At 30.5% G+C, this 16,336-nt stretch overlaps 1 protein-coding gene across 1 annotated transcript in view; it reads left to right on the forward strand.

Moving 5' to 3' along the window:
- The first annotated feature begins 323 nt into the window (after positions 1-323).
- The window catches only part of LOC130449501 (metabotropic glutamate receptor 2), a 566,135-nt gene continuing 550,122 nt past the window's right edge, over positions 324-16,336 (forward strand). Inside the window, exon 1 of the mRNA XM_056787383.1 lies at positions 324-490. Within this exon, the coding sequence (XP_056643361.1) occupies positions 486-490 (5 nt within the window). The 5' untranslated portion in view covers positions 324-485. The remainder of the gene's footprint in view (positions 491-16,336) is intronic.

Raw genomic sequence — 16,336 nt, forward strand, 5'->3', positions numbered from 1 at the left:
GAGGTAAATATTATATTTATAAATCAAACTTGTCATTGATAAATAGTTTTTGATTAAAGTCGATAGCAGAATCTTCAACATGATCTTGTCATATAAAATACGCGATGTATTGAAATGCACCAAAACTAGAAATAATTTATTCAAGAAAAGAGAAATAGAGAAAAATATAGATTGTATTTTCAACTTATCATTATTGTTAAGAATCGGGAGATACGGAATTATTGAACACATCGAATTCAAAACTTTCTATACATTTGAGCGCAGAATCTCTTATGTTAACTGCTGCATATCGGATGTGGGAGCGCTCAGAAAATTCTGAAGTCAGTAAGCTCGGCAAATGTAACGGTAACGGCATACCGGTTTTGTGAAATTTTGCGATAATTTTCTCGTCTGAACTGTCACTATTCTATATATCTTATTCTTAAACTTGCTCTGGAAACAAAAATCAAAAACGTAGTGTTTAATTCTACGAATGAAAAAAATAGATGAGGTAACAAATGTGAGATTTTTCTTAAAGTTTATATTTATTAAAAAGGTGTATTAGACTATTGGAAGTTTGCAACAAACTTATAATGGTATTTTTTGGGAAATTTGACTTCCTATTTGTATAATAAATTATCATATCACTTTTAGGATAATACATTTTTTTGTTATCTTGAATCTGAAGTTTTTGATAAATTATTCTATTGAAAATGGCTTTTAAGTTGAAAGACTTTTTTGTTGTGATGGAATTTGGAATACATTTTTAATCAATTACCAAATTACAATTAACATTATATAAGTGTTTATTTATATAAGTTACAAGTTTCTCCGTGAATTGCAAAGTTAGAAAAACATATAAGAAATAATTAAGGAATGTTATGGCAGCGTTTCTTGAATGAAAATGGAATAAACTATGGTTTTATAAGGTCAAACACACATTATATGAGCTTTTTTAGAAGAAAAAGCAATAAGTCTATAACACTGTCATAACAAGATTAAAATATTTAAAACGTCTTTTCAAAAAAAAACATATTTTAGATTTTAGAAAAAGTCATGATTATTTTGATGTAACGACAAAAGGGATGTTTCCTTCATCAAGGATCTTTTTATAATAACTTGAATATGTTTTAATGATGACACGGACGGTGTAAGACTAGAAAAATTTCTTTTTACGTCCGAAGAAAAAATAGATTAGATGCTGATAAATTCAGATTGATGCTGGAAAGTATTGTTAGTGATGAGGTTTGTAATCGATATGGTTAAAAGTTTGCGAGTTATGTCATTATCAAGCCAATCGCTAAAGCTATTAGTTAAGAGAGATAGAGATTCATTTGAACGCAGAGCTTAATTCAATATTTCTGAACGGTATAAAGTTATAAAGGTGCACAATTAACAGTCTGTTCTATATGTCGGTCGTTCATAATTAATCACTTACAAAGTGAAGTTGAAAATATAAGAGTTAATTGATTCAGGTCAGTGGATTGTTGAGTTCAGTTTGGATGAAAAGAGAAGAAAATACTCATATATGGGAAGTTGATTGAATCGTCTAACTCTAGATATATTCCTCGACAACACGCTACTAAAGTTTAAAGTTGCGAAATCGGAACTTATATTTAAGTATATTTTCCTAATTATACATTCGAACATTATGAATTTTTAATGGAAGATTACGTCCATGTAGTGTATTTGAGGGATTGAATAATTCTATACTATCTGAAAGCCAGGGGCGGCTCATGCCCAATGGTAACTTTAACGGGGACTACTTGTACAATCTAAATATAGCAAAAACGAATTTTGTAACAAAAAGGTTCTCTTTCTTTGACTAGTTAAAATTTATGGTTTAGGAGTTATGTAGATTTTTAGATCGTTGTACAAGCCAAGAAACCGTTTGCCATAAAGAGACATTCTAAAGAAAATTGTCATTGTAATTATTCATTAAAAATATTTACTGAAGGTATTGCAGCACAATCAAACATTTCTAATTGAACTGCATACTGTCGAACATCGTGTTACTCGCATAAGGAAAAAATTGAAAAAAAATTTAGTTGGCTAGCCTACAACATATTAAATAAGATAAGATAATATTGAACTAATTTCAACCGTGATTTTTCTTTAAATACCAGTTCATATTTTTTTATTATGCCAGCAAGATGCAAAATATTATTCATATCTCATCAGTATGTAATTCGTATGAAAATATAATTTCTAAAAAACACAAAATACCGAGCATGCTAGTACTTTGTATGTATGTATTTAGAATGGCATGATATCGAAATTCTTGACTCGATTTTCTTTTTATAAACAATCAGATAAATTCAAACATTTTTACACTTATCAAGAAGGAATATAACAGTTTAAATGTTCAAAATTTGTACCATTCTTGTTGTGAAAATTACCAGTAATGCTTGTAATTTCGACTAGAATTTTTTAATTAAATTCATTAATATGCTTCCTTTGCCCTTCGAGATATCAATTTGAAAATCTGAAATTATTCATAATCTTACAGGGTGTTCGAAAATGCGATATGAGAGTTACATTTTTTTGAATCAAACACCCTGTCTTGTATTGCATGTTTCTTATCAACTTACAATAATATAGGATTGTGATTTGTTTCATGTGATATTTTAAAAGTTATAACCAATTTTCCACAAAAATTGTAATAACTTCAATACCTTGTATAATGTAAAAGAAATTCTAAAATGAAGATTTGTTGCGGTCAAAGCATTCGAATAGAAGTGAAAATTCTGAAAAATTATCAAGCATTTTCTGTATCTAAATTAATTAGTTCTTGAGATATTCTGATATTTTTTGCAGTGTAAAAAGGAATTTCGCAATGTTTCTGTATATATATAATTCGTAATGTGAGTAACTCTTTCACTTATAGACTTCAAGCATAGATAGATGTCTTTGGAAGTCATTCTGAATGACTATATCATTTTCCAGAATTTTTACTACTATTTGAAAGGTTTGGCCGCAACGCAATTCTTGAATTTCTTTTACTTTCTAAAGTATATTGAACTTGTAACAATTTTTATGGAAAATTCGTTATAACTCTCTAAATACTCCGTAGAACACATTACAAATCCATATTATTGTGATATCAAATTTGTTTCCAAATATGCAATAAAATATAGAGTGTTTTACTTAAGAAAATTTAATTTTGATGTGGTACAGCGTGAAACACCCTGCAAGTTTGTGAATAATTTTAAAATGTGATAAATATAATATCTCAAGTTTTCAAATTGATATCTCAAAGAACAAAGGAGACACTGAACTTTATAACACTAAACTAGACAATAAAAAGTTCCACCCTCTCAGCAGTATATCCTTCCTATCAACATTAATGTGTAAGTGTGATATTGCTAGGCTGCATATAATTATATAACTCTCGTTTTTGAGAGCATTGAAATACATTGACGTCTGATAATAGTAAATAAAGTAAATAATTCTAAAAAGGCATAGTAAGTAGCACCATAAAATGTTTATATTGATTCTCATTCCAATAATCCAAAAAATTATATTTGTGAGATTTTATTTTGAACTTGAACTGAATAATCAGTCTTTGAAAAACTTATCTTCGATATATCTGTAATGGTATTGCTCTTCTTCTTGTCTTTCCATTTTTCCTTTTTCTCTCTATAGGGCGTTGGAAATGTATTTATTATCCATTTACTCATTTCCTCTATCTTTTCGTGTCCTGTGCCAGTATCAACATTCAATTTGCTTTTGTTTTTCTATCTGCGCTATTTGTTAGTTCCATGTTTTTCTTGGTTTGTTCCTTCTACTTCTTCCTACAGTTTTAGCTTCTTTTATTCGTCTTATTAATCTGTTTAATGTCGAAAGCAGTTGACATTTTTCTTATTCATCGATTTTTTTTGCCTTTAGTTGTTTTTTATAATTTCGTTTCCTATTTTATCCATCCTTGTTTCTCCTGCTGAACCTCGAAGGTTTCGATTAGTTTACTATCTACTTAATTGTGAGTTCACTTCCATATGCTCCATATGTGTTACTGTTATTGTATTGCATTCACTCAGTTTTACTTTTTTCTATTTCTTTCTTATTGAACATGGTTCCATTCAATACATAGTATATATTTTTTGCTTCTTTTATTCTATTTTGTTGTCCTCTCCTGACTGGTCCAAGATATTTGTGATTTGTTCTTCTCTGTTAAAAATTAAAACCACTCCTGGAGGCATGCAATATGAGCTAGCATTTATACTATTTATACCCTAATATAGTTCGTTATGCATACGTATAGCAAGAGATATATTTTTCTCAAAACTAGATACGCTATATCATACTCTCGTTCTTTTTATGTCCCCATTGTTTGAGATAAACGGGAGTATTATAATGATTTGGGTAGAACCACATGCTCATTGTCTTTGCCAATTACATAATTTCCGAAATATTTTCAAATCTGTTACTTCTGATTTAATACGATTCCTTTAGCTGATTATCAAAAATTCTGCATTTTGATACATGCTAGTCAAATCCGCATAAACTTTTGAATGTATACATGGGTACTAAATATTTTTCATTACGGTACTTAGTATATAAGCTCAAGTGAGCGATGTAATAATTTTACTCCTCCAGATAAAAACATCTTCCGCAATTACAAATGGAAGAACAAATATATTGCTTCACATAATACGTAATTATATATATTCTAAAAAAATCTCGTATAATGTTTCTTCCCTAGCGATAAAGTAAATGTATTCTAAATTATATATTCGGAAATCTGATACATAGTTAATTATTTAAAGAGAAAAACATGGGAGTCCGGAATCACATATAGAGCGTCATTCCTTGCCTTTTCTGATACAAAAAAGGAGGATTCCAATGATTATATGCGTGAGTTATATTTTGCCCTATCATGGTTCTTTGTACTGGAAGACTATAAAAAGAGAAAATAAAAAATTCGTTAGTCAACGATTTAGAGAGAGTCGGAAGATGATAGAATGTGAAAATTGAGAAGTGGGCTGGAATGATATAATTTTAGTAACAATAATATAGAAAATAAATTTATATATTTCTAAATGTAAAGATCGCAATACAAATAATTGTTATTTTTCTTATATAATAATATCACATAAGCATTTCAATTCAATCTTGTTCCAAATATTTAAATTCTTTCCTAGCTGCTGCTAAACTTTGTTTTTGAAAAATCTAAAGTCTCATTTAAAGATAATTCCGATTCCTGTCCCACTAGAGCGTATATACCTGGATTGTTATCTCTATAGCTTGGACAAATATTTTTATAGACATAATAAAACTTAAATATGATTATGAATCGTGTCCATCTCGAATTACAACATTTCAAAATTTATACTTATGCGCGAAATTTGTGAAAAAAAGGATATTAAATAATAAATATTATAATTGTCGGGACGAATGAGAACTAGAGAATAGATAGAGAAAGTACGTCATTAGTGCATTTACAAAGTTACGCATAAATTTGTTATATCCAAATAAACTTTAATTTACGAACATAAAAGAAAATTCATATCAATAATAATAATTACTGACTTGAATATAGTATTGGACACTGAGAAGCTGGAACAGTCGTCACGAAAGGCACTACACGGTAGACATCATAACGACCTCAAACAGCCGCATGTTGACAAAGAAGCTTCAAACAGATGGCTTACTATCGGCAATCTCTTTCCAGAGACCGCAGGCTTCATGATGGCTATCCAGGATCAAGTTATAAGTACAACGCATAACTACAAGAAAAATGTTATCAAGGATCCGAACAATCAATCTGACAAATGCAGAAAGTGCCAACAATCATCAGAGCTCATTCAACATATAACATTGCTTGTAGTGTGTTAGCGGTTTGGTACTTTTTCCTGCCGCCGTTTTTTCGACTGATGATAACAGTTTTTCCCCTCCGGTCAGAAGAACTTGTAAGAACTTGGCAGTATACGTTAAGCATGTGAATGACCATTCTTTTTTCTCCAATAATTTAATAATTTCTCGAATCACTGATACACAAGTGTGATACTTTGTTGATGTCAACTTCAGAAACCAAATATCATGATTGGGATCAGACTATGTCAACATAAGGTTGAATTGAAAAATTCAAGCATCTTGATACAGTACGAAATTATTGAAATCCAAATATCACATTAGCAACCAAATGAACTGTTTTTCCCAATGTTGACACAGGTGTCGACATTGGGACACTGAAGTATTTCGTGAGACCTAATGATGACACCGATTTAACCATGGTTTCATATTGAAATTTAGGGCATTAATACTTCACGCATTCTTCCTGATTTTATTCATAGAGTAGAGGATTTTATATGGCAATTTTTACTCAAAACATTTCACTTGAAATCTCTAAATTTGTTGACTTACCTCACTAAGAAGCAGGGCAAGGTTGGCGTCATTGTAGTCTCTGCTACAGCTGTCATCGGCTTCCATATCAGCCAGATGATTAATATTGGATGTTATAACTAGTGGATGCAGCCGTCCTCAATAACCACATTTCTAGTACCTACAATGGCCCAATACCAATATTTTTATATTTTGAAATCGAAGTGTCCACATTGAGTTTTATTGGGGTGTATCACTCGCCACAACACATGATCACATTTTCTCGCTTATTTCTCGTCACTACTTTGTATTCCACCTTATTTAACCTTGATGTGCCGCATCTTTTTCTACCACCGGGATTCCATTGCATTAAATTGAATGCTATAGAATTTTTTCTTCTCTCCATACATTTAACTCGCTGCGCTTTGATTTTTATCATAACATCTTCCCCGCTGAATTCGTGAGTTATTTCTTGCTTTGTTCTTTTATTCCCTTCCACTAATTATTATTCATCCCATTATTGTTCTGATTACTTTTTTTCTGTTCTTCTCAATTTTACGTCATCCTTCCTGGTTAGGGTCATTGATTTAGCTAAAATTGATCTTGGTTTGTGAGTAATTCACTTTCCATTAATTTCTTATAGCATGGAAGGCTATATTTGTATTAATTATTTTTTTTTAATCTGTTTTCCTCTTCCCTCTATTATTGATCATAACGTCAAGGTACTTAAACTTCTTTATTTCCATAAATTCATACTTGACAACTTCCAGCTTTCCACTTTGAAATTGCTTTCCAGATCTCATCATTTCTGTTTTGTTTTCTGTGATTTAAAACTAATCCACTCTCCTTTTCTAACTATCTCGTTCAACATTGAATTCGTTATAGATCTTCATTTGATTACAAGTACTATATACTATATTGTTTTCATTATGCATTTTAATGTTAAGTTAAATAGTGATGTCGATAGTTAGCCGCCTTGTTTTACTCCTTTGTTAATCACAATTTCATCAGATTCTGCTTTATGCTTTAGTATGCTGACTCGCTAAGAGTCATCTTGATTGATCCTTGCAGTTTTGAATCTACACCTTGTTTTTCAGTGTTTTCTTTATTAAGTCGATCGCCTGTTGAAAATCAATGAAGAGCATCTCGATGTTTATTTGACACTCATGTGCTTTTTCCGTGTGAAGCCGTATATGATATTGAGTACGACCAACTAGTTGTTTTCTTATTACTGTTGATAGAATTTTATTGGCAACGTTAACTAGGGTGTTCCTCCTGTGGTTTTGATCACATTTCTTGTATGTACTGATAATTTTTTTGGTGAACCATATTATCTTAATTAATTGGTATATTCTCTCAAGAAGTTTGGTTCCTCCATAAGTTATCAGCTCTATGCTTATTTCATCTTTACCAGCCGTTTTTTCATTTCTCATTTCATTCATGATTTCCTTAACTTCTTATATTGTTATTTTTGTTTATCATTTTTTATATACTACTCGTTATCTTCTGTGCTTGGCTCTATTTTCCAATTTTTGATTTTCTCTAAACAATTTTGTTCTATGTCCATAATACCGGCCGTATCACAAGACCCTTCTACACAAAAGTTTATAAAAATCTTACAAGTCATTTCCGAGATAATTGAGGCGTTTCATACATAAAACTTACTCTGTAGTTCATCTTCTCAGTATCAATTGCTAGGCCTACTTTTTAATCTTCTTAATATATCATGAAAATGTTTGTTTCTTCATATTGTGCTCCCACTGTTGCACTTAAGTATTCAAATAAGATTGTCAGTGTCAATATCATATTTTGATAAAGACTTAAAGAAAAGTCAAAACGTAAAAATTGTCTTTTTTTAAAAAACTATCAAAAAAAAACTAATTTTGAAAGAGAAGAGACCTAAAATCAAAAACATTTAGATGCATTAATAGAACTAAGATACCGAATCAGAGCCAATGAACAAATTATATCTCCTGAATTAATTCAAAATTCAAGGTCGATTCTTGCGATGGAAATAAATGTCGAACTCTCGATTATTGTCAATTTTGTATTTAATAAATATTTCACCTTACCATTGAATTTGGTGTTGGTAAACCTTAATCCGTTAACCAGGGTCCCATTAAACCTGAAGTCATTAAGTGTAGCAATATCATATCTACTTAATAAAATCATAAATACAGGTCATATCTCGAAAAATGTAACATGAACAAAAAATACGTCAATAGATTGTTTTTGTAAAAATTATAATTAAGCCACAAATTCGGTTTCAGCAGTCCCTGTATATTACGACTTTTTCCCCTTCGTCAAAGTATTATATTACTCTACCAAATTAATAAATAACTATAGTTTTTCAATCTTCTCAAATTTTATCTGATAGTAATGGATCTTTCGGGAAAAATTTGATTGATTAAAGTCATGATGAGAATATAAATATAAATTATGCTCTGTTGGCGGCCTGTTTCTCCATGACATGCCAGGGAAATTTGATTATGAAAGCTTAATCTGCACTTTTTTCACTTGTTCTTCAAAAGTTAGATCTTTCGTTTTATGGGATTTTCGTCTCCAATTTGCTCAGATTGATACTTATATTTTAGTGGAAAGTGGATAAGTCAAATTACCTTTTGTCACAAAAATCCTCATTATTTCTGGTTCATAACAAACTTCCTGAACTGAATTGAGATAATTTCTACATAGAAAATTCCACAAATATTCAGCCCCAATGATCACTAATGATGGGATTTTTATTCAATTCAGGCATGAATATCCCTTAATTCTGTCGTATAACTTTTGTTTAGAATTTCAAATAATGATGTAAACCCGACAATTGAAAGATTTATAAAGGTAACGAAGAAGATTTTTGGGGATTTTCATTCATTACTAGGATATCAATTAATTATTTTTGAACATTCATATCTAATGCAGAGCTTCCCAATAACCATATATCTTTGATTTAATGTTCAATGGAAACAACTTTAAACTTGGTATGTTTCCATTAATCTGATTTCCCACATTGTATTCAGATCCTTGCTGTTGGATTCACTATTAACCTAACCTACGGAAAGCAATATTCGTTGCATGACATTCCAGTTTTTGAAACAAAAATATCAATGCAAACAGAAATCAGTAAATTATTAATTCATATAAAATATAAATATTCATAAAAGTTGCAGTCCGGAAACATTCACTGCTCGTAGACGGAAAAATATGCGTTCGTCATTACTAGAAATCTGTGGAAATAATATTGAAATCTTAATGTGAACATTGAAGTTGCTTCTGATGACACAATTTTGGAAAGTCGAGCTCAATACTTGGGAAATGGAGACGAATGTCAGGCTCAACACACAGAAAACTTAGGTACTTAGCTATGATGCCGGCATAGATCGATTCGCACAGTATGTTGTTGGAAATGCAAATAGAATAAGTAAATTTCGAAGTGGAGTGTGTGGAAATTTAATATGACGATAGAAAATTCGGTTTTTTTACATGTAGCAAATTGAGCTTTTGACAAACAATGCTCTAAATGATGACATTAAGCTTCGGAGGTGCTCGTTGATTTCATGTAACAAATTGATCGTAAGCTACAATGACTTGTAGTTAAAAAAATCGATGAGACCAGATAAGCACTCGACCTTCCCCTCTCTCAAACTCTCCACTCAAAACGCCTGAATTTTGCTTTGCAGTTACCGTTGTTATAGTTTTCCCTTGCAGTGAAATAAATATAATTTTGTTCAATCTGTGAAAATAAGCAAGTATACATTGCCAGTTTTCGTCATTAATAATCCCTTTTAGTTTGGTTTTATGACCTAAAAGTGAAGCTAGGACTAGCAAACGTAAATCATATAATCAAAAGAGTGCATTACCACGTGAGAGTCACCGTACTTTTGTATGGAGAAGCAGAGAGTGGACTTCCCATATCTTCACACAGTGTTTTGAAAAGTTTTGACTATGCAAAAGTAGGTGATTGTCTGCCGCACACAAAGCGAGGAGAGCATACGAAGCAGTGAACACTTTGATTGGTTGGCTAAGTTCGCATCATTTCCGAAGATCCCGCTAAGAGGACCACTCGTTGGACACACCAATTTCATCAGTGTCGATTTAATAGTTGTATTTCATAGTCACAATATTTTACTATATCAATTTTTATTATACAGCTACTGATAAAAGTATTTGAACTTTTCATTGCCAATACATAGTGTATTGTGGCAAAAAATCTGGGCATAGTATTGATGAATCCTATTAGATTAGTTGATGGAGTTGAATAAATAGAAATGCAGGAGATATATCATTTGTCTTATTTTTTATCGAATGAAACGTTGAAGAGAAAGAATGTTTTAATAGTGATTTGTTTGTTGGATATAGTCCAATAAAAACGTGGTGCATATGGTAATACGTTTTACAATGTAATAAACGTTCACATTTATCTTATTTCTGACATCTCATAATTCAATTTAGTCGGTAGAAGGATTAATTACCAGATACTAATAACTAGGTCGGCGATTCTATGCGAATTCTGTTTCATTTTTACCTTTCTTCATGATCCTTTTCGAATTTTTACCGGTCAAAAATTAATTTCAGTTTCATTCATTCCTTTGATGTGATTTACTGTTCATTAATCTTGTTTTTTAGCGATATTTTAATTTTAAATTTTCCAATCTTAGCGAGAGAGGAAGAAAAATGCTTGATGCGTCAAAAAATTGTTCAAAATAAGAGCTTGTAAATAGCTACAAAATAAACACGCAAATAACTGGATGAATCCACAAATAAAATAAAATCTAAATATAGAGTAAATTCACGAAAAATACAATAAATAATGATATTACCTTTAAAAATGTACATTGTCAAAATTTTCATATGTAATAAACATTACATTTATTCATACAGTGTCAAACCAAAACAAGTTCAATGTATAAAACAAATAATGAAATTAAATACACGGTAAACCCAATTATGTATATCGTCAAAAGTCCTGCGTATCAAAGATTGCATAGACATATCATGAGATCTGTAAATACCTATTTGCCAATAGAACTTGCTTTTCCTTCTCTTATTGAAAGAAATTTTAACGAAAATACGATTTTAGGTTTTGCCAGATAGTAAAATCTCGGTTGAGTATTTTCAATTTCTAAGTTGCAATTTGCAAGGTGGAACGTGCAATTTATTGTTAATTGTTTTGTTATATAAATATTTACAATTCGTAACAGTGTCTTATTGTTATATCGAAAAATTTCCTCCAAAAAAATATTGAAGCATTGTATATCATGTTCAGAATTTACACATTGAAGAAGGCACATTCCAGTAAATATGCCTTCAAATTCTTGCGAAATGCGAGAAAATATATTACAGATTTCATTTCAATTGTCAAATGATTGTGCATTTTTTCGCATTGTACACTATCGATCTTGTAACTAATTCTTAACTAGGAGAAGGTAGATACAAATGATGCTCTAGGTTCCTAAGTATATAGCTGTAAAATGACCTTTCCAAAATAAGAGAAACGTGCGTACAGATTAGGCAAACGAATTCTAATTTAAATAAAGAAGGAAAAGTCAATAATTTGAATATATTAAATGCCCCTGCAGTGAGTTTTCTGTTTAGTCTTAGTCAATATCTTATAGCTTTCTTCTGTAGTTTGAAGATTTGCTCAAATTGAGTCACATAACACGTACCCCAGAAGGGAAGGGCATAATAAACTGATGATCTTCGTAAAACAGCCAAAACACAATTTTCTAAATAAAGCGGTGATATGTCAATTTCAAATAATTCCTTACAATGGACCTTAATAATTTTACAGTAATAAGCAATAATTCAGTAATAAGCCTTCCACCGTTATCAATTTTTAATTGATTTAAGTCACCAATATGCTTGGCCTTGGATGGAAAGTAGACTATATATCAAAAAATTGCGGTGTAATCTTCGCCACACCATAGGAAAAATCCTCAAAATTGATACATCGTTTAATGAACAACATTATGTAGAAGGTGATAGGACTTTGTATGTTTATTGCTCAAGCCGATTAAGACACATGGCAAACACCTATAGCACACTTTGTAAAATCCTGTTTGGGGCGAATAACGTAACTCATTTGTAAGAAATATCGAAGAATAATGTTTTTTCGTAAACATGGAAATGTTGTATAAAGTGTATTTTTATTATTTTTGAGTAGTCAAGTTCACGACAAAATAGTATTGATGTACACTGAAAACATTGTAGTATTCTAGGGTTGAGAAGAGTGATGTATTTAGTAATCAATTCTATTTGTGAGATGCTGAATATTACGATGTTTAATCAAGATAATGGTAAGTAATATTGATTAAGGTCCACTCTTCAATTGGATTAGAATAATAGCATACGATGTGAGACTGGATATTAGTAATGGTATCATGTTTCTATTAATTGGAAAAAATCCTGCAACTGTCAATACAGGTCTCAGATCTCCAAAGAATCTTGCGAATTCTTTTAAATGAGCCCTTGTAATGGGATCTTCTACATCCATTTGAAGAATACTGCAAAGCCTCTTTATTTTCAAACCAGACTTTTCTATTTTATCCCCGGAGATCGCCAACAAAATTATCATAGCCTAAAAATAAAAACACTATCAAACTTCAAACTCATGGATGGTTTATTTTATGGGTACCACGAATATGTGCACGAGTTGTTGTAATTATATAACGGCACTTTTAGTTATTATAACATTCAATCAAGTTGTGTTACCTTCGTTCCGCTTTATCTTATCTGCGGTTATAAAAGATTTGTTTCAGGAAAATGATTTAAATGATCATTTACATAATATAATTTTATTCAATAAGATAGAGTCTTTAAAGTATCAGTATAAAAAATTCTGCGACCTTTTTGTTATTCAAACAAGTAATTTTTTTGTATCAACCGCACAAATTCTGAATAGACGGTTAAAATGAATCAGATTACTTATTCAAAGAATTGGTTTCTTCGGATTAAGTATTAGTAATTATATCAATCTCTTTTTTTACTTTTCAAGTAAAACTGGGTATCACAGCCTAAAATCACAAGTTGACAAACTATGAGTTTTAAAAAATGAAGTCTCCTTTTAATTATCTTGATTGATATTCGAATTAACAATTCCACTCTACTTCGTGCAGATTGTTACAACTGGTATGTGGTTAGCTATAATTAATTCATTTTTGAATTGAAATACATTGAAAACAACTAAAATTTCCAGCATTGTGTTAACTTATTAAAACACAAAATATTGTTGCATAGTTAATTGTTTTCGTGCACTCCGAATGGAATATGTTTTCACATTTTATTAGCGTATTTTCACAACATATGATTATATCGCATCGATAAAATGTCAAAGTAAAGAATAAAAAACTAGTTTAACAGTTATGTAGTTTCCAGTCTAATTTTTCTAATCATGATTTTTTGAGTATATAATTTTCATATGATCTTAGGTTTGATTTGGGAAGTAACGTATTTTTTTTAGAAGAGTAACGTTTTTTATTGAATATTTCACAGGAATGTTATCAATTATGAACGAAAAGTAGACTTGTGTGATCATATAATAAGTGATAGCGAATATGCGAATAATGTTATTATTTATTATTTATAAGTAGATTTTATATCGACAATACAGAAACGGTCACAGAAAATAGTTACTCGATGTTTTGCAGTAATCATCAGATTTTGAAAACTGAACCGAAATGCGAGTTTAGTACTAGGGACACATACAGACAGTTGTCATTCGTAAACCGCCTTTATCCAACTTATTTTCTCGATATTTGTATTATGTCTTTTTTTCTCTGTTACAAGTGAAAGTTTTAGTTTTCTTGGAGTTTTTAAAAACGAAAATTACGCAGTGCCTTCATTACTCTATAATTACTTTATCAGCTATCATATTCAAGGATTAACTCACATCATGAGTAGATTGAAACAAATATTTCCTTCCACCTATATTGTAAGCAACGTATTCTCAGTGTTTCGATAGATAGACGTAAGTAACTTACTACCCTTTGGTGGTGATATTTCTTGCCATATAAAACGTGTATCTTATGTACTTACATAGTACCCTGTATTCAACTACATACATAGGCAATTTTTGAATTCATGTACAACGTCAGGCATTTTGGCGCCATTTCTTAAATTATTGATTCGTAGCTTAATATCACTTCCCCGATGATTTTTCTGACATTAGCGTCAAAAAGCAATATATACTGATTACTTCATAACTATTTGGTTGTTATACAAATAAAAAATTTCAATTTCTCTCTATTTTTTATCATAAACTGTAAAATAAATTGGTAACAAAATACTGCCAATGATGCTATAGATATCCGTCAATTCTTTACATAATTTCATGAGAATATTCAGCGAAAAGGAGAATGGTATATTGAAGTATGAGTGTATATTGAGGTCTTTGAAAAACGAGAGATTTTTAGAGCATTATTGGTGGAATCTGGAACCATATAAATACTGAAATTATAATTTCATACCTTTCATTGTCAAGACAATGAGAAAAATTAGTCGCAATCTCTCACATATAATTAATTTATTCTCCTCACCATTGCCATAGCTGTTTTTGGCTGTGCTTAGTCTCAAAATGAACTCTGATATTGATTATCTCAAAAATCGAAACTGGCGTATTAAAACGAATCCAAGATATGGTACTTTTCTACACCAACAATGTTTATGCATATATGCAGGCAATTAGCAAGAATAGCGTATATATTTTTGAAGATGGCAACCATTTGATTGAAGTGCTGCTACATTAACTTACGAAAATATTAATAATATTGGTTTGAACATCATTTCCTCTGATTTAAAAAATGGAAGTATTAACAATTCAAACAATATAAAATGTACATTTCACATTAAATTGAAAAATTTGGATTAGAACTGTTGATATTTCAATTAAGTTTTTGAGGTATTAGTATTTCATTCAACATTCCAAGGTACTTTTTATAGATCAATAATTAGAAGTTGATGTTTAGATTTTACAATGTTTATGTTTGTGATGATAGTAACCATGACAAGTAGCATATAAACATGCTGAGTTGTACGTAAATTAAAAAACAAGTAAAAAATCGTCGCCATTTCTGAGCGACTATAGCGCATTTTCTACCGTTAGAGTGAGTTTCTTCTAAATGAACAAATGTCGTTGCAATTTGATCAGCTTCCAGCGAACTAAACCAAAAAATGCGCAACCTCACCATATATATGCGGATGTATAGGTGTATTCCTTTCAATTCATATTTCTTAGAAGATGGGTAAAAATTTGACGCTTCGACCTCTATCCAAATATTACTTGACATTGACAATTTACGTAATTATACTTATTAATGAATAAATCACCTACAACATGAATTTGAATTCAACTACAAAAATTTAATTCATAGTTCTCACTTATTTTTAAGAAATAAAAAATGAAAGAAATAGAAAAAAATTATTCTAGTAAGACAGAATTCTATTTTGATATTCATGTTATGAGCGATCTATCAATCAATATAATTTTGCAAGTTGTCAATGTTAAGTGATATTTTTTTACCTGTCTACAGCTAAATGCAAAAAACGAGCTCTCTTCATGCTTTCCGTGAGGAGGTAACCAAGTTTTCGTCCTTCAGAGAGTAAAGGTAAACTGTTTACCTTCAGTCGCATCTCCACAAACCATTACCAATCCCATAAACAGAAATTCTGTCCGCATTTTTTGTAGTTGAAAGCCGGTGTGGCATTTTGGACGAAAGTAACAGACGTTCTTTCAAAGCTAACACAATAATACATAACACACAGAAGAAATATGTTTTCTCGTACACATAAATATTGGCTGATAATGAAAATAATGAAAATGGGTATAAAATATCAAGAAACTTCGAACGGTCAACGCTAATCTTGATCCCAAAACTTTTTAGCGTTGCTCAATCCACACATATATGAGGTTTGACTTATCAATTAATTTTATTTATTATTCATTGAAAATAATACCTATCTGACTTAAAATTGAAAATTGAGGAATAAAATTATTACGTCCTCACATATTACATTATGTTGTAGGCACTTATTTCAGTTG

The sequence above is a fragment of the Diorhabda sublineata genome, chromosome 1 (assembly GCF_026230105.1).
Source record: "Diorhabda sublineata isolate icDioSubl1.1 chromosome 1, icDioSubl1.1, whole genome shotgun sequence".
Taxonomy (NCBI): Eukaryota; Metazoa; Arthropoda; class Insecta; order Coleoptera; family Chrysomelidae; genus Diorhabda; species Diorhabda sublineata.